Raw genomic sequence first — 13,746 nt, forward strand, 5'->3', positions numbered from 1 at the left:
TGAGCCCCCCCTGCACACTCCCCCCCTGCCCCAGGCACTGGGCTCTGCTGTGCCAGGGCATTCCTGGAGCATATTGCTGACAGCAGCTCTGGAGGGGAGCAAAGCCTCCCTGCCCTGCCCTCAGGAGATGCCCTTTGCTGCTGGAGCTGCTGTGCTGGAGCCCAGCTGTGTCCCAGCAGTGCCCATGGCCTGGCCCTGCCCGTGGCCACAGCAGGGACACGCAGCAGGAGAGTGACCAAGCTGCCAGAGCACTCCGGCCTTACAGCCACAGCAGGGCTGGCAACGACAGGGTGGAGTTGGGCAGAGCAGCTCCGAAAGGACCAATCCCTGCTGCTCCCTGGCCGTGCTGCTCTGCTGGGACTCTTTTCCCCTTCTTCCCCCTAACTTCACACAGGGCACAGAGTTGGAATTCCAGATGAAACACGCACTGCAAGGAAGTGTCTTTTCTTCAAATGTAGTGATAGCCCAATCCCTGGTTTACAGAGCTTGTGGGTCAAATTCAAGAGAAAGACAGTGAATTAGATGGTGATTAAATAACTTCATCAAGTACAACATTATGACTAAAAACCCCACTGACCCCTACCAAAGACCCAGGAAGGCCCGTTGGGCCTGTCATGAGTTCCATTCCAAAAGCTATGCAAAAGAAAACAGGCAATGTTCTGCTTCTCAAAAGCAGCTAGTCATCATTTTCCTCAGGGCATCCTTGAGCTTCTGGTTTCTCAGGCTGTAGATGAGGGGATTCAGGGCTGGAGGCACCACCGAGTACAGAACTGACACTGCCAGATCCAGGGATGGGGAGGAGATGGAGGGGGGCTTCAGGTAGGCAAAAAATGAGGTGCTGACAAACAGGGAGATCACGGTGAGGTGAGGGAGGCAGGTGGAAAAGGCTTTGTGCCGTCCCTGCTCAGAGGGGATCCTCAGTACGGCCCTGAAGATCTGCACATAGGAGAAAACAATGAACACAAAACAACCAAATGCTAAGAAGGTAGTGAAAACAGAAACTCCAAGTTTCCTGAGGAAGGATTTTGAGCAGGAGAGCTTGAGGAGCTGTGGGATTTCACAGAAGAACTGGCCCAGGGCATTGCCATGGCACAGGGGCAGGGAAAATGTATTGGCTGTGTGCAGCAGAGCAGTGAGAAAGGCACTGGCCCAGGCAGCTGCTGCCATGTGGGCACAAGCTCTGCTGCCCAGGAGGGTCCCGTAGTGCAGGGGTTTGCAGATGGACACATAGCGGTCGTAGCACATGACGGTCAAGAGAAAATACTCTGCTGAAATGAAGAAGAGAAAGAAAAAGAGCTGTGCAGCACATCCGGAGTAGGAGATGGTCCTGGTGTCCCAGAGGGAATTGTGCATGGCTTTGGGGACAGTGGTGCAGATGGAGCCCAGGTCGCTGAGGGCCAGGTTGAGCAGGAAGAAGAACATGGGCATGTGCAGGTGGTGGCCGCAGGCTACGGTGCTGATGATGAGGCCGTTGGCCAGGAGGGCAGCCAGGGAGATGCCCAGCAAGAGGCAGAAGTGCAGGAGCTGCAGCTGCCGCGTGTCTGCCAATGCCAGCAGGAGGAAGTGCCTGATGGAGCTGCTGTTGGACATTTGGTGCCTTTGGGTACAGGTATTTATACAGCATTAACACCTGCCTGGGAAGGAAATGGCAGTGCCAGATTGGACATTTCTTCACTCTGGGGGTCGTGGACTGTTGAAAGAAGACTTGAATAGCTGGAGCAAGTCTTTAAGTCTATCCTGTGTATTTTAGTTGGAATTCCCTTCAAAATTAATTCTCTTCCTCTGAGGGAACTTTGCTAAACTTTATTTGAGTTGGGGTTTGTGTGCTGAGTTTCTGCCTCATCTTCAGCACTGCTCTCAGCCTGAACACTCTGGAGCCCAGAAGGAAATCGGGGCTCCCTGTGCCCCAGTGCAGTCAGCGCTAGTCGCCGCAAAGATGCCCTTTGTTCATTTCACCTCTTTTGATTTAAGTGTGATCACACCTAAAACTTTCTTGAAAACAAAGTGGACTTTGTGAATTCTCCAGTTTAAAGATAATTTTCTCCCAACTCTTCTCTCTTTCCCTTTGAAGCTGGACAGGGAGGGATACCAAGGATTGGTCTGGCTCTCTGCTGCCTGCAGTTGTGCCTATTGGGAGCTGTTTCTCTCTATCCCAGCCTTGTCCCTGCCAGTGCTGCCAGAGCCCAGCCCTGCCCTGGGGGCTCAGCTCTGTCCTGCAGACCCCTCCCAGCACAGGGCACTGCCCAGGGGCATCTCCCTGGCACCAGGGCCTTAAGGGCAGGCCAGACAAACAGAGATGCTGCAAGCCAAGGTGCTGCTGCTGCTGTCTGTAGGGAGAGGAGGCTGAGGAGGCACTTTCTGAGGGAGATCTGAGGCCCATCTGCTGATGCCCAGGCTGACAGTGCAGGAGTGTCAGTGACACAGCCAAAGCTGACAGCCCCTTTCCCTTCCCTTTGGGAGAAAGCTGAGAGCAGCCCTGGCCATGCAGCACCATCTCCAGAGCAGGAGGAATCTGCCCTGATGGGGGTGGCTCCTTCCACCTCCAACTTCTTCCCTGCAGCGTCCATGGGGAGCTGCCAGGCAGGCTGAGAGCTGCCCCTGGCAGGTGGCACATGGCCTGGGCTGGCCAAGAGCCCTGAGGGTGCAGGAGCTGCTCTGCAGGACAGCCCTGGGCAGACCTGGCTGCAGCCCAAGCTTCAACCATTGTAGCCGTCCCTGGCAGAAGGAGCCGTCCTGCCCTGCCCTCTGACGGTGCCCAAGGCAGCCCCGCTCTGCAGCACATCCTCCTCCTCCTCCTGTGCCAGAGAGAAACTGGGAGAGTTCTCCTGACACATCCCCCAGGCTGTGGGGTGTGCTGGCTTCAGGAGATCCCTCCAGGAGCACAGGGGACATTGCCCTGCACCCACACACTCACCATGCACAGGGCTGTGAAGATCTTTGCCCAAGTGAAGTCTCAGCTCAATGTCTTCCCTATCCTGATTGCCTTCAGCCTGTCTCTGCCTGGCTCCTGTCCCCTCACTGCCTGCAGGCAGAGCCCTCAGCCCTGCTGGGCTGGGAGAGGAGCTGGTCCTGGCAAGAGCTGTTTCTTTAAAGCTCAGCAGCACAGACACAGCACAAGGACTGTAATGAGCCTCTTGGGGATTTGGTGTTGTTTACATCAGAATCAGCCCCTGAGAGAGTCTTTAAAAAACTTTTGAAGAACTCAAAATTAAATAGAAACTCTGAAGTTTCTTGAAGTTTTAATGGGTCCCACTAAGGAACATGAATGAGGAAATGTCCCCAGGTTCCAGTTAGAGCAGAACACTGGAGGCAGTGAGGGCAGCTGGGCACAAACAAGGCAAAGGTGTCTCTGGTGCTGAGCAAAGCTTGTGTGTTTGAGGAATGCCAGGGGCCAAGGCCTGAGCCCCAGCCCCTGGCCAGGTAGATGCTGTCCCTCCCTCCTTGCTCAGGGCTCTTGCCGGGATGGGCACTGGCATGTGGGGACGTGCAATGGCAAGGGCAGGAGCATGGGGCGGCCCCTGCCAGGCTGCTGAGCAGGGACAAGGAGGCAATGAGGCCCCAGGCCTACAAGGGTCACTTGTCTCCTGCTCCTGCCTCAGGCCCAGGCCCAGCAGCCATGGCCAAAGTGCTGCCCAAGGTGGCTCTGGCAGGGCTGTCTTGCAGCTGCTGCACATGCCTGTGCCCTGTGCAGCCCAGGCTGTGCTACGGTGTCCTTGCCCTGCACCTCTGTCCCTGCAGGCTGTCAGCATCCCCCGGCTGCCCCACCTGGCTGGGCCCTTCCTTTGCTGACAGCTCTGCCTCCTGCCTGCCTCTGCCTGCCCACACAAAGCCTGGGGCTGACCCAGGCTCCTTCTGGGGGATGTGTTGCACCACAGCCCTGCCCTGGGAGCAAAATTCCTTTCTCTTTGGGTACTGTCTGGCCCTCCCTATCTGTCCTTCTTTCTTTCTCTGTCTGTTCTCTACTATGTCAAAAGGAGCCACCATCTCTGAAAACACCCTTTAGTCCCTCCCAGGTCTCTCCTTTGCTGTCCTCAGTCCCCACCCTACTGAGCACAGAGCTCCTCTGTCCCTGTACAGTGCTCCTTTGCTTGAGGCCTCCAAACCCCACCTTGGGAGATCTCCCAGCCCTCTCCAAGGTGTTGGCAAATGAAAACATTCTGCTCATAGTCTAAGAAAATCACCTTAGGACAAAACCAGTCAGATCTCCGTGTCTCCTGGCTACTTTTGCCTTGGCGCAATCCTTGGATAGATGGAATTTTTTAGGCCAAATTTCAGTTTTGCCCATGGGCACTTTGATGTGAACAATGATTCTCTTCCATTGGAAGGAAAGCTGAGGCCCGGTGTTTCAGGGGTAGATGAGCATCAGCCACCAAGGGCCAAGGCGAGCCAGACGTTTCTGGAATTGCAGCTTGTGCCTGAGAGAAGTCCTTGGATACACATAATTTGGGAGGTAGAATACAAGTTTTGGCCACTGGTCCATTGATGACAAGGCCATTTCTTTTCCATCTGAAGGAAAGCAGAGAGCCCCAGGGTTTGATGGTAGATGAGAAGCAGCCCCTGGGAGGCCAAGCCAGCCAAACTTGTCTCTCCTGGCAGCTTTTGATTGGGAGCTATCCTTGAATATATGAAATTTAGGGGCAAAATCTCAAATTTGGCCATGGCCCCTGGACGAGGAGACTGATCTATTTCCATCACAAGGAAGGCAGAGAGCCCCAGTGTTTCAGGGGTAGATGACAAGTGGACATCAGAGCCCACAGTGCCAGCCAGAGCTGGCAGGTTTTGTCTGGGAGAAACCCTTCATATAGTGAATAGTTTAGGAGGAGTAGCAATTTTGGCCATGGAGGAAAACGAAGAATCTTTTCCATAGGAAGGAAAGCCAGGCAGTGTCACAGGGGTCTCCTTGGGGCTGTAGTATCACAATGGACCCTTGGTTCCATGGGGACTCACAATGTCAGAAGGGTCTCCTTGGTTCCATAAGGCCCTGCAGAGCTCCTTGATTCAATGAGGCCTCCAAGTGTCATCGTGGCCTCCAGGATTCCATGAGGCCCCGCAATATCCCAATGGACCTTTGGTCCCATGGGGTCCTGCACTGTTCCATGAATCCTTAGTTCCATGGGGCCCTGGAGTGTCCAATGGCCACCTTGGTTCCATTGGTGCCATAGAGTGTGACAACTGCCCCTTGGCCTGCCAGACCCCACAGTGTCACATGGTTCCTTGCTTGCATGAGGCGTTGTAGTGTCACAATGGCCCCTTGGTTCAGTGAGGCCTGTAGTGTCACTGTGGTCTCCATGATCCCATAAGGCCTTGCAATGTCACAACAGACCATTGGTTTCATGGAGCCCCATAGTGTCACTATGGTCCCCTTGGCTCCACAAGGCTCTGAAGTGCCACAATGGCCCTTTGGTTCCACAAGGCCTCCAAGTATAGAAATGGCCTCCTTCCATGAGCTTTCACACTGCCCACAGCAGTCTCTTTGGTTCTGCAGTGTCACCATGGACCCTTTGTTCCATGAAGTTCTGCAGTAGAACACGCTCACCTTGGTTCCGTAAGGTTCTGCAGTGTCACAATGCACCCATGGTTCCACCAGGCTTTGCTGTGTCACAATGGCCCCTTGGTTCCAAGAGGTTTCTCAGGGTCACAATGGTCTCCTTGGATCCGCACTATCACAATGGACCATTGTTTCAATGTGGCCCCAATGTGCCAAAATGGATTTTGGTTCCATGGGGTTCTGCTGTGTCACCATGGGCCCTTTGTTCCATGAGTTTGCACAGTGTCACTACTGACTCCTTGGTGCTGTGAGGCCCTGCTGTCACCAAATCTCTGAAATATCAGAATAAGGCTCCTTAAAAGTGACTTGCTATTTCAGAGGCTATCATTTATTAAGGCCTGAGGTCTGATGAGGGATCACTGCTAACCTTACATGGACATGTGATTCTACCAGTATGTTGCTTATGCACAGTCCCTAAATGTGAATTACAATTTACTCATTTCCATAAAATCCACCCCAAGTTCCCAGATTCACTTCTTGTTTTCTCCATCCCTGCACCCTTGATCCAGATGTCTTCTGCTTCTCTTCCAACCATCCTTCCTGGGGAAGCAGCACCTGCATACATTGTTTCTGTGATGAAGGTTCACAGGCAGGGTAGAAATGGAATGAACCCTTTTGGTATCAGCCCCGGGCTTTGTGTGGGCAGGCACAGGCAGGCAGGAGGCAGAGCTGTCAGCAAAGGAAGGGCCCAGCCAGGTGGGGCAGCCGGGGGATGCCGACAGCCTGCAGGGACAGAGGCGCAGGGCAGGGACACCGTAGCACAGCCTGGGCTGCACAGGGCACAGGCATGTGCAGCAGCTGCAAGACAGCCCTGCCAGAGCCACCTTGGGCAGCACTTTGGCCATGGCTGCTGGGCCTGGGCCTGAGGCAGGAGCAGGAGACAAGTGACCCTTGCAGGCCTGGGGCCTCATTGCCTCCTTGTCCCTGCTCAGCAGCCTGGCAGGGGCCGCCCCATGCTCCTGCCCTTGCCATTGCACATCCCCACATGCCAGTGCCCATCCTGGCAAGAGCCCTGAGCAAGGAGGGAGGGACAGCATCTGCCTGGCCAGGGGCTGGGGCTCAGGCCTTGGCCCTTGGCATTCCTCAAACACATCCAACTTTGCTCAGCACCAGAGGCACCTTTGCCTTGTTTGTCCCCAGCTGTCATCACTGCCTCCAGTGTTCTGCTCTAACTGGAACCTGGAGACACTTTTTCAGTTGTGTCCCTCAGTGGGACCTATTAAAACTTCAAGAAAGTTAAGAGTTTCAATTTAACTTTAAGTTCTTGAGAAGTTTATTGAAGTCAATCTCAGGGACTGAGTGATGTAAACAACATCAAAGCCCTGTGAGAATCATTAAAGTTTTCCTAGTCCAATTATGGAGGAAGATTTCAAAGAACTTGTAAGGAATACACATTCCTGTTTTAAATAAGCTATTTGATTTTATTTCTCTTTAGAGCAGAGGTGATTTCAGCATTCTGTGATTGATATTGACCCAGGGTCTCTCCTCAGCAGCTCTGGCCTGCTCACAGGAGCTGTGCCTGGAGCTCTGACCCAGTGTGGACAACCTTGCTCCACATTGCCCAGCCCCATCCTGTCTGTCCTCACTCCCCTGGGCCCTGCTGTGCTTGCAGAGCTGGCTGCACTCAGCCTAAGAGGGGTTTTCACTTTTTGGGGTTTTTTGAATCAATCTGAATCTCCTGAGTTTCCCCAGTGCAAACAGACACACTGCTCAGGTGTGTGCCAGCCCCAGGTGCCACCAAAGCCACTGCAGAGCTGCCCTGGGCCAGCTGTGAGGGTGGATCATCAGCCCAAGCTGCACTGGGCCCCTGCAAGGGGCTGTGGCCATGGGCACTGCACTGACCCCACTGCTGGGTTTGGCTGCCACGGCCACCGAGAGAAATGAAACTGTCCTTGGAAACACTGGGGAGGACTGGGACATACTGGGGAACACTGGGAAAGCTGTGGGAGACACTGGGACATACTGGGAGTGATACTGGGGAGTCCTGGGATAACCTGGGAAGAAGAGGAATGCTGAGGGGGAATCTGGGTGGAGTGGAATGGATGCTGGAGGTCCACTGGGACATACTGGGACATAACAGTGAGACAGAATATCCATCCTGAACTAGGTAAAGTGTCTAGGAGAGGTGAAGGGTCTGTGGAGCTAAAGCTGAAGGAGAGGCCGCGTTCCAGAGACAGCAAGGAGACAGAGAAAGAAAAACAGAAAAACCACGAGGTCAATCTGCCCCCGACTTAGGAATTCCTTCGATAAAGAAGAATTAGTGCTAAATGTCATGTGGAATGAATATGTATGAACTTAATTTGAAACTGTATGCATATGCATTTGGAAGGGGGGATAAAAAGGGGACTCGGAGTCTCCAGGGGCACGCATGCCCTTTTGGGGAGTCTTGCGTCCGGCGCGCGTCGTAATAAAGCATACCGGGCTTTACAACTTTTACAAGTTGTGAGGTTTCTTCTTTTCTCCGCAAAACAACAGGACATACGGGGAGTTATACTGGGACCAATTGGGGACACTGGGGACATTGCGGAGAAGACTGGGGACAACTGGGGCATCCTGTGGATAACATTGGGCAGAACTGGGAACGACTGGGAATGAACTCAGGTGTATTGGGAGGGACTGGGCTGCACTGGGAGGATTTGGAGGGGCACTGTGGTTGTGCTTGCTTCTACTTGGGAGGAACTGGGATGTTCTGGGGTTGTACTGGGGTAGTACTGGGGATGAACTGGTCTCTACTGGGTGGGACTTGGGAGGTTGAACGGGCAGTTTCCGCCTACACCACCTCCCATTTGCCGAGGTTCCCGCCGATCACCGACCGCAGCCAATCAACGCCAGGGAGCTGGGTCTGGGGGCGGTGCCTAGATGGGCACCATATTTTATTTTTGCATACAACTCCCGTCATGCCACGCGGCCGGATACAGCCACATTGGAGCAGAGAGTAAAACGCCCGTCATGGCCCGCGCTCCACAGAACCCCGGGATTGCGCCCCATCTGTCCAATAAGTTTCCCCCAGACCCTCTAGGATCCCTCAGTGCCCCCTCACCGCCCAGTCGGGACCCCCACAAGCGTCCCGCACCCCCTGAGTGCTCCCATCCCCACAGATGCCCAGTACAGCCGCTTCTGGGAATTCATCTCTCATCCCCCGCAGCCCCAGAGCCTCTCAGAACAGAGTCCCGTCCCTAAAACTCCTGCCGTGACCCGAGCCCTAAAGAGCCCCGTTAGAGCTCCCTGAGCTCCCCTCAAGGGCTCCCGAACCGTTTAAGTTCCCCCGAGGATCTCAAGTCGTGGCTCGGATGCAAAAGTGTCCCCCAAGTGCCTTCCTGGACCCCCAAACGCTGCGTTTCAACTACTTCCGGAACTACAGTTCCCATCATGCTCCGCGGCGCGCATCAAGCGCTAGTCCACTCGGGACTTCATCTCCCGTCATGCCCCGAGCCCCACCGAAAGCCATTGCAGCTGCGCCCAGAACTCCCATGATGCTCCGCGGCCTTGTTACCCTGTGTGATACCCGCGCCTTCAACTCCCATCACCCCCCGCGCCCCAGAGAGCTCCCCCCCAAGGGCTCGCCCGGACGCCGAAGGGCCCCAAATTCCCCTCCCTGACCTCCAAGGGCCTCCCTGGACTCCCAAGTGCTGCCCCGGACCCTGAACTGTCCCTCAGAATCCCTGAGTGCCCCTCCAAGTGCCCACCTGGCACCCCCAAGTGTCCTCCAGATCCTCAAGTTCTCTCGGAATTCCCTCCCCAGACCCAAAACCGCCCCAAATATGACCCAGAAAAGTCTCCATGGACCCCAAAGTGCCCCTTCTTGACCCTGTATTGTAAAAAGACTATAAAAAAGATGATTAAAAGTCTACAAATATATCTAATATATATATGGAAAGAGGAATAAATAAATAGCTACTGGAGCTTAATAAATTAATGAAGGTGTGAAAAACGCCAATCACTTGTTTTTAAAATTTTTAAAGTTTAATTGTAATAAAATTGTTTTAAAAATAGCAATACAATTAGAGTAATAATAATTTGTACAAATTGAACTAGGACAATATGAGACAATAAAGACAAAGAATTACGGACGTCCAGGTACCTTTTTATGGGCAGCATGAGCCCAAAAAAGGACACCTGCTAGCAAAGGATTAACCCCTAAAAGCAATAGTCTGTGGCATAGTCATGCCCTTCATACATGATGAATAAATTCCATTCAAATACAGGATTCTGTCTGGTCATCAGCAACTTCTTCCTTCTAATCCTAACAGTGCCTTTGAGGAAGAAGTTCGTTTCTTCTGATAAGAGGGCAATAAATTCTTTTTCTCTGAAAGATTTAGGTGTCCTGGGGTTGCTATCTGGTGCAAGTGCCTCATTCCTTTCTTAAAAAATCCCACTAACATATGGTAAATACCTGCATGGAGCCATATACTATGCACTTTTCACAAAGTGAATTGTGTTAGTTAGAAACGTTGAGCATTAATTTTCTTGCCTACTAAAAATGTAGTGATTTTTCTATATAAATATAAAAACTAGGTAATAAAATCCAATACTGTTGTTATAAATATAAATAAATATAAAAATATATAAGTAATAAAATGGTAACACCAAATAATGTGTTACAGAATAAAAAAAAAGAAATAAAAAAAATTCCATGAACTTTTCTGGGTGTTTTTTGGGATCTCAGTCCTAGGGGGTCATGGTGAGATTGGGCGTGAGGAGCAGGTTTCCAAACTGGCTCAGCCTGCAAGGGGCTCATTCTTCTCCCTGCCCAGACCTCCTAAGGAGACATTCAGCATCAAGATGACTTGGGGAGTGCTTCCATCACCTCTTCTCTGAAATGAAAATTAAAAAGATGCACCCTTGATTAAAAACCAATCATGATGTGCACTGTGGAATCTCCCTCCTGAAGACAACTCCAAACTGACTCCAATCACTGCACAAGCCCTGGAGACTCAAAGACAATGGAAGGGAGACAAAGAGCTCCTGAGGCCTTTCTGTATTTTAATCATCCCCACGCTGGACTTGGGGCTGGGTCCAGGAGCCTCAGGCACGCAGAGAAGGATGAAGAAGCTGCTCAAGGAGTCAGCAGCAAAACTCCAAGTGCTTTGGGGCATGGCTGGGCCCCAGGGAGGGCAGGGAGTGCCAAAGGCTGCCCAGGGCCTGGTGAGAGCAGATCCTTGAGGGCAGGATTGCAGGGAGCCCAAGGCTCTGAGCAGGGAACTGCAATGCTGAGCAAGGCCTGGCTTGGCTGCAGGAAGCAGAAAGGCCAAGCCCTGAGCCCAGCCTGGGCCAGCAGGGCCTGTCCCTCACGGCTGCCTCGGGGCTCTTGGTGGGCCAGGGGGATGTGAGGGGCAGCAAGGACAAATGGCATCAACCCGCAGCCCCTGTGAGCCTCCGCAGGGAGGCCAAGGGAGAAGCAAAGTGCAGCCCCTGCCAGGAAAGTTTCTCCTGTGGGGCCTCCAGAGGCGCTGCCCGAGCCCAGGGCACAAAGGCCTGGGTGCCTGTGGCCCTGCCAGCCCTGCCCAGCCCTTGGCCATCTGTCCTGCAGGCTGTGGCCCCTGGGCGTGCTGCTCCTCTGCCCTGGCCGGCTGCACTTGCCCATCTCCTTGTGCCCCAGCATTTCTCACCCGGCGTTTCTGTGCCCTCCCTGGGCTCCCTGCACCCAGCGCTGCCGGCTCCTGGCACACAGAGGCCCGCCATGGCCCAGCCTCACGCTGCCACACCTCCAGCACCAACATACTGCCCTGCAAGGGACTTTGGTTTCTCCTCAGCTCCAGACTGAGCCTTCCAAGCTGCACTTTGGGGAGGTTTCCTGCAATTCCCACTGCCAAGGAAAGCTCTGTCTCCTGCTGGTCACAAGCAGAGAAGGGCTGGCAGGAGATGTAATTGTCAGAGGCTGTTTGGGGCCCAGTGACCATGAAATTATTGAAGATTTTAAATATTCTGTGAAAGGAGGTGTTGTATTGGACTAGATATTTAGTTGGTTTCACTGGGTGTTGGGAAAATATGTTATTGGGTCACTTGGATGGTATATTCCCCCTCACATGGCTTCTCCCTCACCCCCCTGGTCTCTGTATCTCTGGTGGTCTGCCCCACGGGTGGTCCCTCCCCTCACCCCTCCCCAGTGTTATCCCATTGGCTGCGGTCCTCTTTCCCTGCCCCCATCACCTGGGGCATAAAACCCTACTGCAGGTGAGGCTCTACCTCTTTGCTACCTGGTGGTCGCTCACTGCAGAAGTGTCCCTGTCTCAAGCCAATAACCTGGATACTCATCTCCACGTGGCAGAGAGCGCTCTTCGTCTTTTGTCTCGTTCATGTGATTCTGTGTTGACTTTAGTATTGAGCGAGCCGGCTCTGGATTACAATAAGCCTAGAAACCCACGGTTATCGCAAGGAGGGGCATCAACAAATCTTCTACACTGGAGTTCCAGGGAGCAGACTTCAGCATATAAAGGATTGAGCTGGGGAGAATCAAATAAGGTACTGATTTTTTAAAGGGAAACAGCCCTTAAAAACAAAGGATTCCAAGAAGGGAGGACACAATTGAAGAAAATAATTTTGACAGAGCAGCAACAGCCTGTCCCTCTATGCCCAAAAGTGAGCTAGCAAGGAAAATGAATGACCTGGCAGGGCATGGAGCATTTTCCAGGAACTCAAGGGAAAAAAATTAGGGTGCATCACCTTATACAGAGGGACAGGAAACTCAGGACATGTTAAAGGATGTTCTTAGGTCATGCAGAAAGAAAATTCGAGATGTGAAAGCTCAATTAGGATTTAACCAGGCCACTTCTGTGAAGGATAATAAAAATGATTTTATAAATATATTAATGGCAAAAGGAAGGATAAGGACAACTTCCATTCCTTATTGGAGGGGAAATGGTTAAGATGAGGAAAAAGCTGAGGTACTTAACCCCTTCTTAGCCTCAATTTTCAAGAATAAGTCAAGTTGTCCTCAGGACAAGTGTTCTCCTGAGCTGCTGGAAGGGCACAGGGAGCAGAACAGCCTCCTATAATCCAGGAGGAAGCAGATGAGGACCTGCTGAGCCACTCAGATGCTAACAGGTTTCTCTGGGAGCAGCGGGGATCCATCCCAGGGAGATGAGGGAGCTGTGGATGAGCTCCCCAAGCTGCTCTCCATCATTGACCATCAGTGCTGGCTCAGCAGGGAGGTGCCAGAGGACTGGAGGTGCCAATGTGAGCCCATCCCCAAGAAGGGCTGGAAGGAGGAGCTGGGCAACTCCAGGCCTGTCAGCCTGACCTGGGTGCCCGGCAAGGTTATGGAACAGATCACCCTGAGTGCCATCACAGGGCAACCACAGGATGGCCAAGCGATCAGAGTGGCTGGAGAGCAGCCACGCAGAAAGGGACCTCGGGGCACTGCTGGACAGCAGGCTGGACATGAACTAGCAGAGTGCCTGGGTGGGCAAGAAGGCCAATGGCTCCTGGCCTGGATCAGGAATGGTGTGGCCAGCAGGAGCAGAGTTGCTGTGCCACCCATGACATGCCCCCAGCTCTGCACACACACTTTGCTGCTGCAGCTGTAGAGAAGGCAGCAAAAGGGGAATTGCCAGGGAAGACATTGCTTGGAGATGCTTTAAGTCTCTTAAAACCACTGAGAGCAGAGGTCCTCATGGAGACACTCTGGGGCTACAGCAAATGTGGAGAAAAACCAAATGAAATATGGCTCAAACAATGCCATTTGTTCTAATATTAAAAGATTAAGAAAAAGGGAAGGAAAGAACAAATCAAATACTAAACCCAAGTGTCGCAGATATATTTTTATGAAAATCCTGTCTTAGGATTTTTTCATCCTGAGAAGCTGAGAGGCTCTAGGAACAAAATGTAAACAATGGTTATCTGCTGCTGTGGAATGCATCAGGTGGATTTTTGATTGGCCCATCTGGGATGTTTATAATTAATGGCCAATCAAGACCGAGCTATCTCAGAGAGAGTCCAAGACATCTGCCTTTTGTTATCATTATTTTCTATTTTATTCCTAGCTTAGCTAGTCTTCTGAGATGAAGCTTTTCCTTCTATTCTTTTAGTATAGTTTAAATGTAATATATATATCAGAAAATAATAAATCAAGCTTTCTGAAATACAGAGTCAGATCTACGTCTCTTCCCTCACCTGAAAACCCCTGTGAGCACTGTCACACCCAAGTATTATCAAAGACGAAATTTATTACAAATGACTTGTAGAAACTGGCAAGAAGT

At 52.2% G+C, this 13,746-nt stretch overlaps 1 protein-coding gene across 1 annotated transcript; it reads right to left on the bottom strand.

Moving 5' to 3' along the window:
- Positions 1-581: 581 nt before the first annotated feature.
- On the bottom strand, positions 582-1,590 carry LOC141726656 (olfactory receptor 14J1-like). The gene has a single exon (XM_074531617.1). It carries the CDS (start codon positions 1,588-1,590, stop codon positions 667-669), a length of 924 nt encoding a protein of 307 aa, XP_074387718.1. The 3' UTR covers positions 582-666.
- Between the last annotated feature and the right edge of the window lie 12,156 nt (positions 1,591-13,746).

Source organism: Zonotrichia albicollis, chromosome 37 (assembly GCF_047830755.1).
Source record: "Zonotrichia albicollis isolate bZonAlb1 chromosome 37, bZonAlb1.hap1, whole genome shotgun sequence".
Lineage (NCBI taxonomy): Eukaryota > Metazoa > Chordata > Aves > Passeriformes > Passerellidae > Zonotrichia > Zonotrichia albicollis.

Coding starts and splice junctions, on each gene's coding strand:
- LOC141726656 (XM_074531617.1), bottom strand. CDS start 1,590: ATGTCCAACAGCAGCTCCATCAGGCACTTCCTCCTGCTGGCATTGGCA.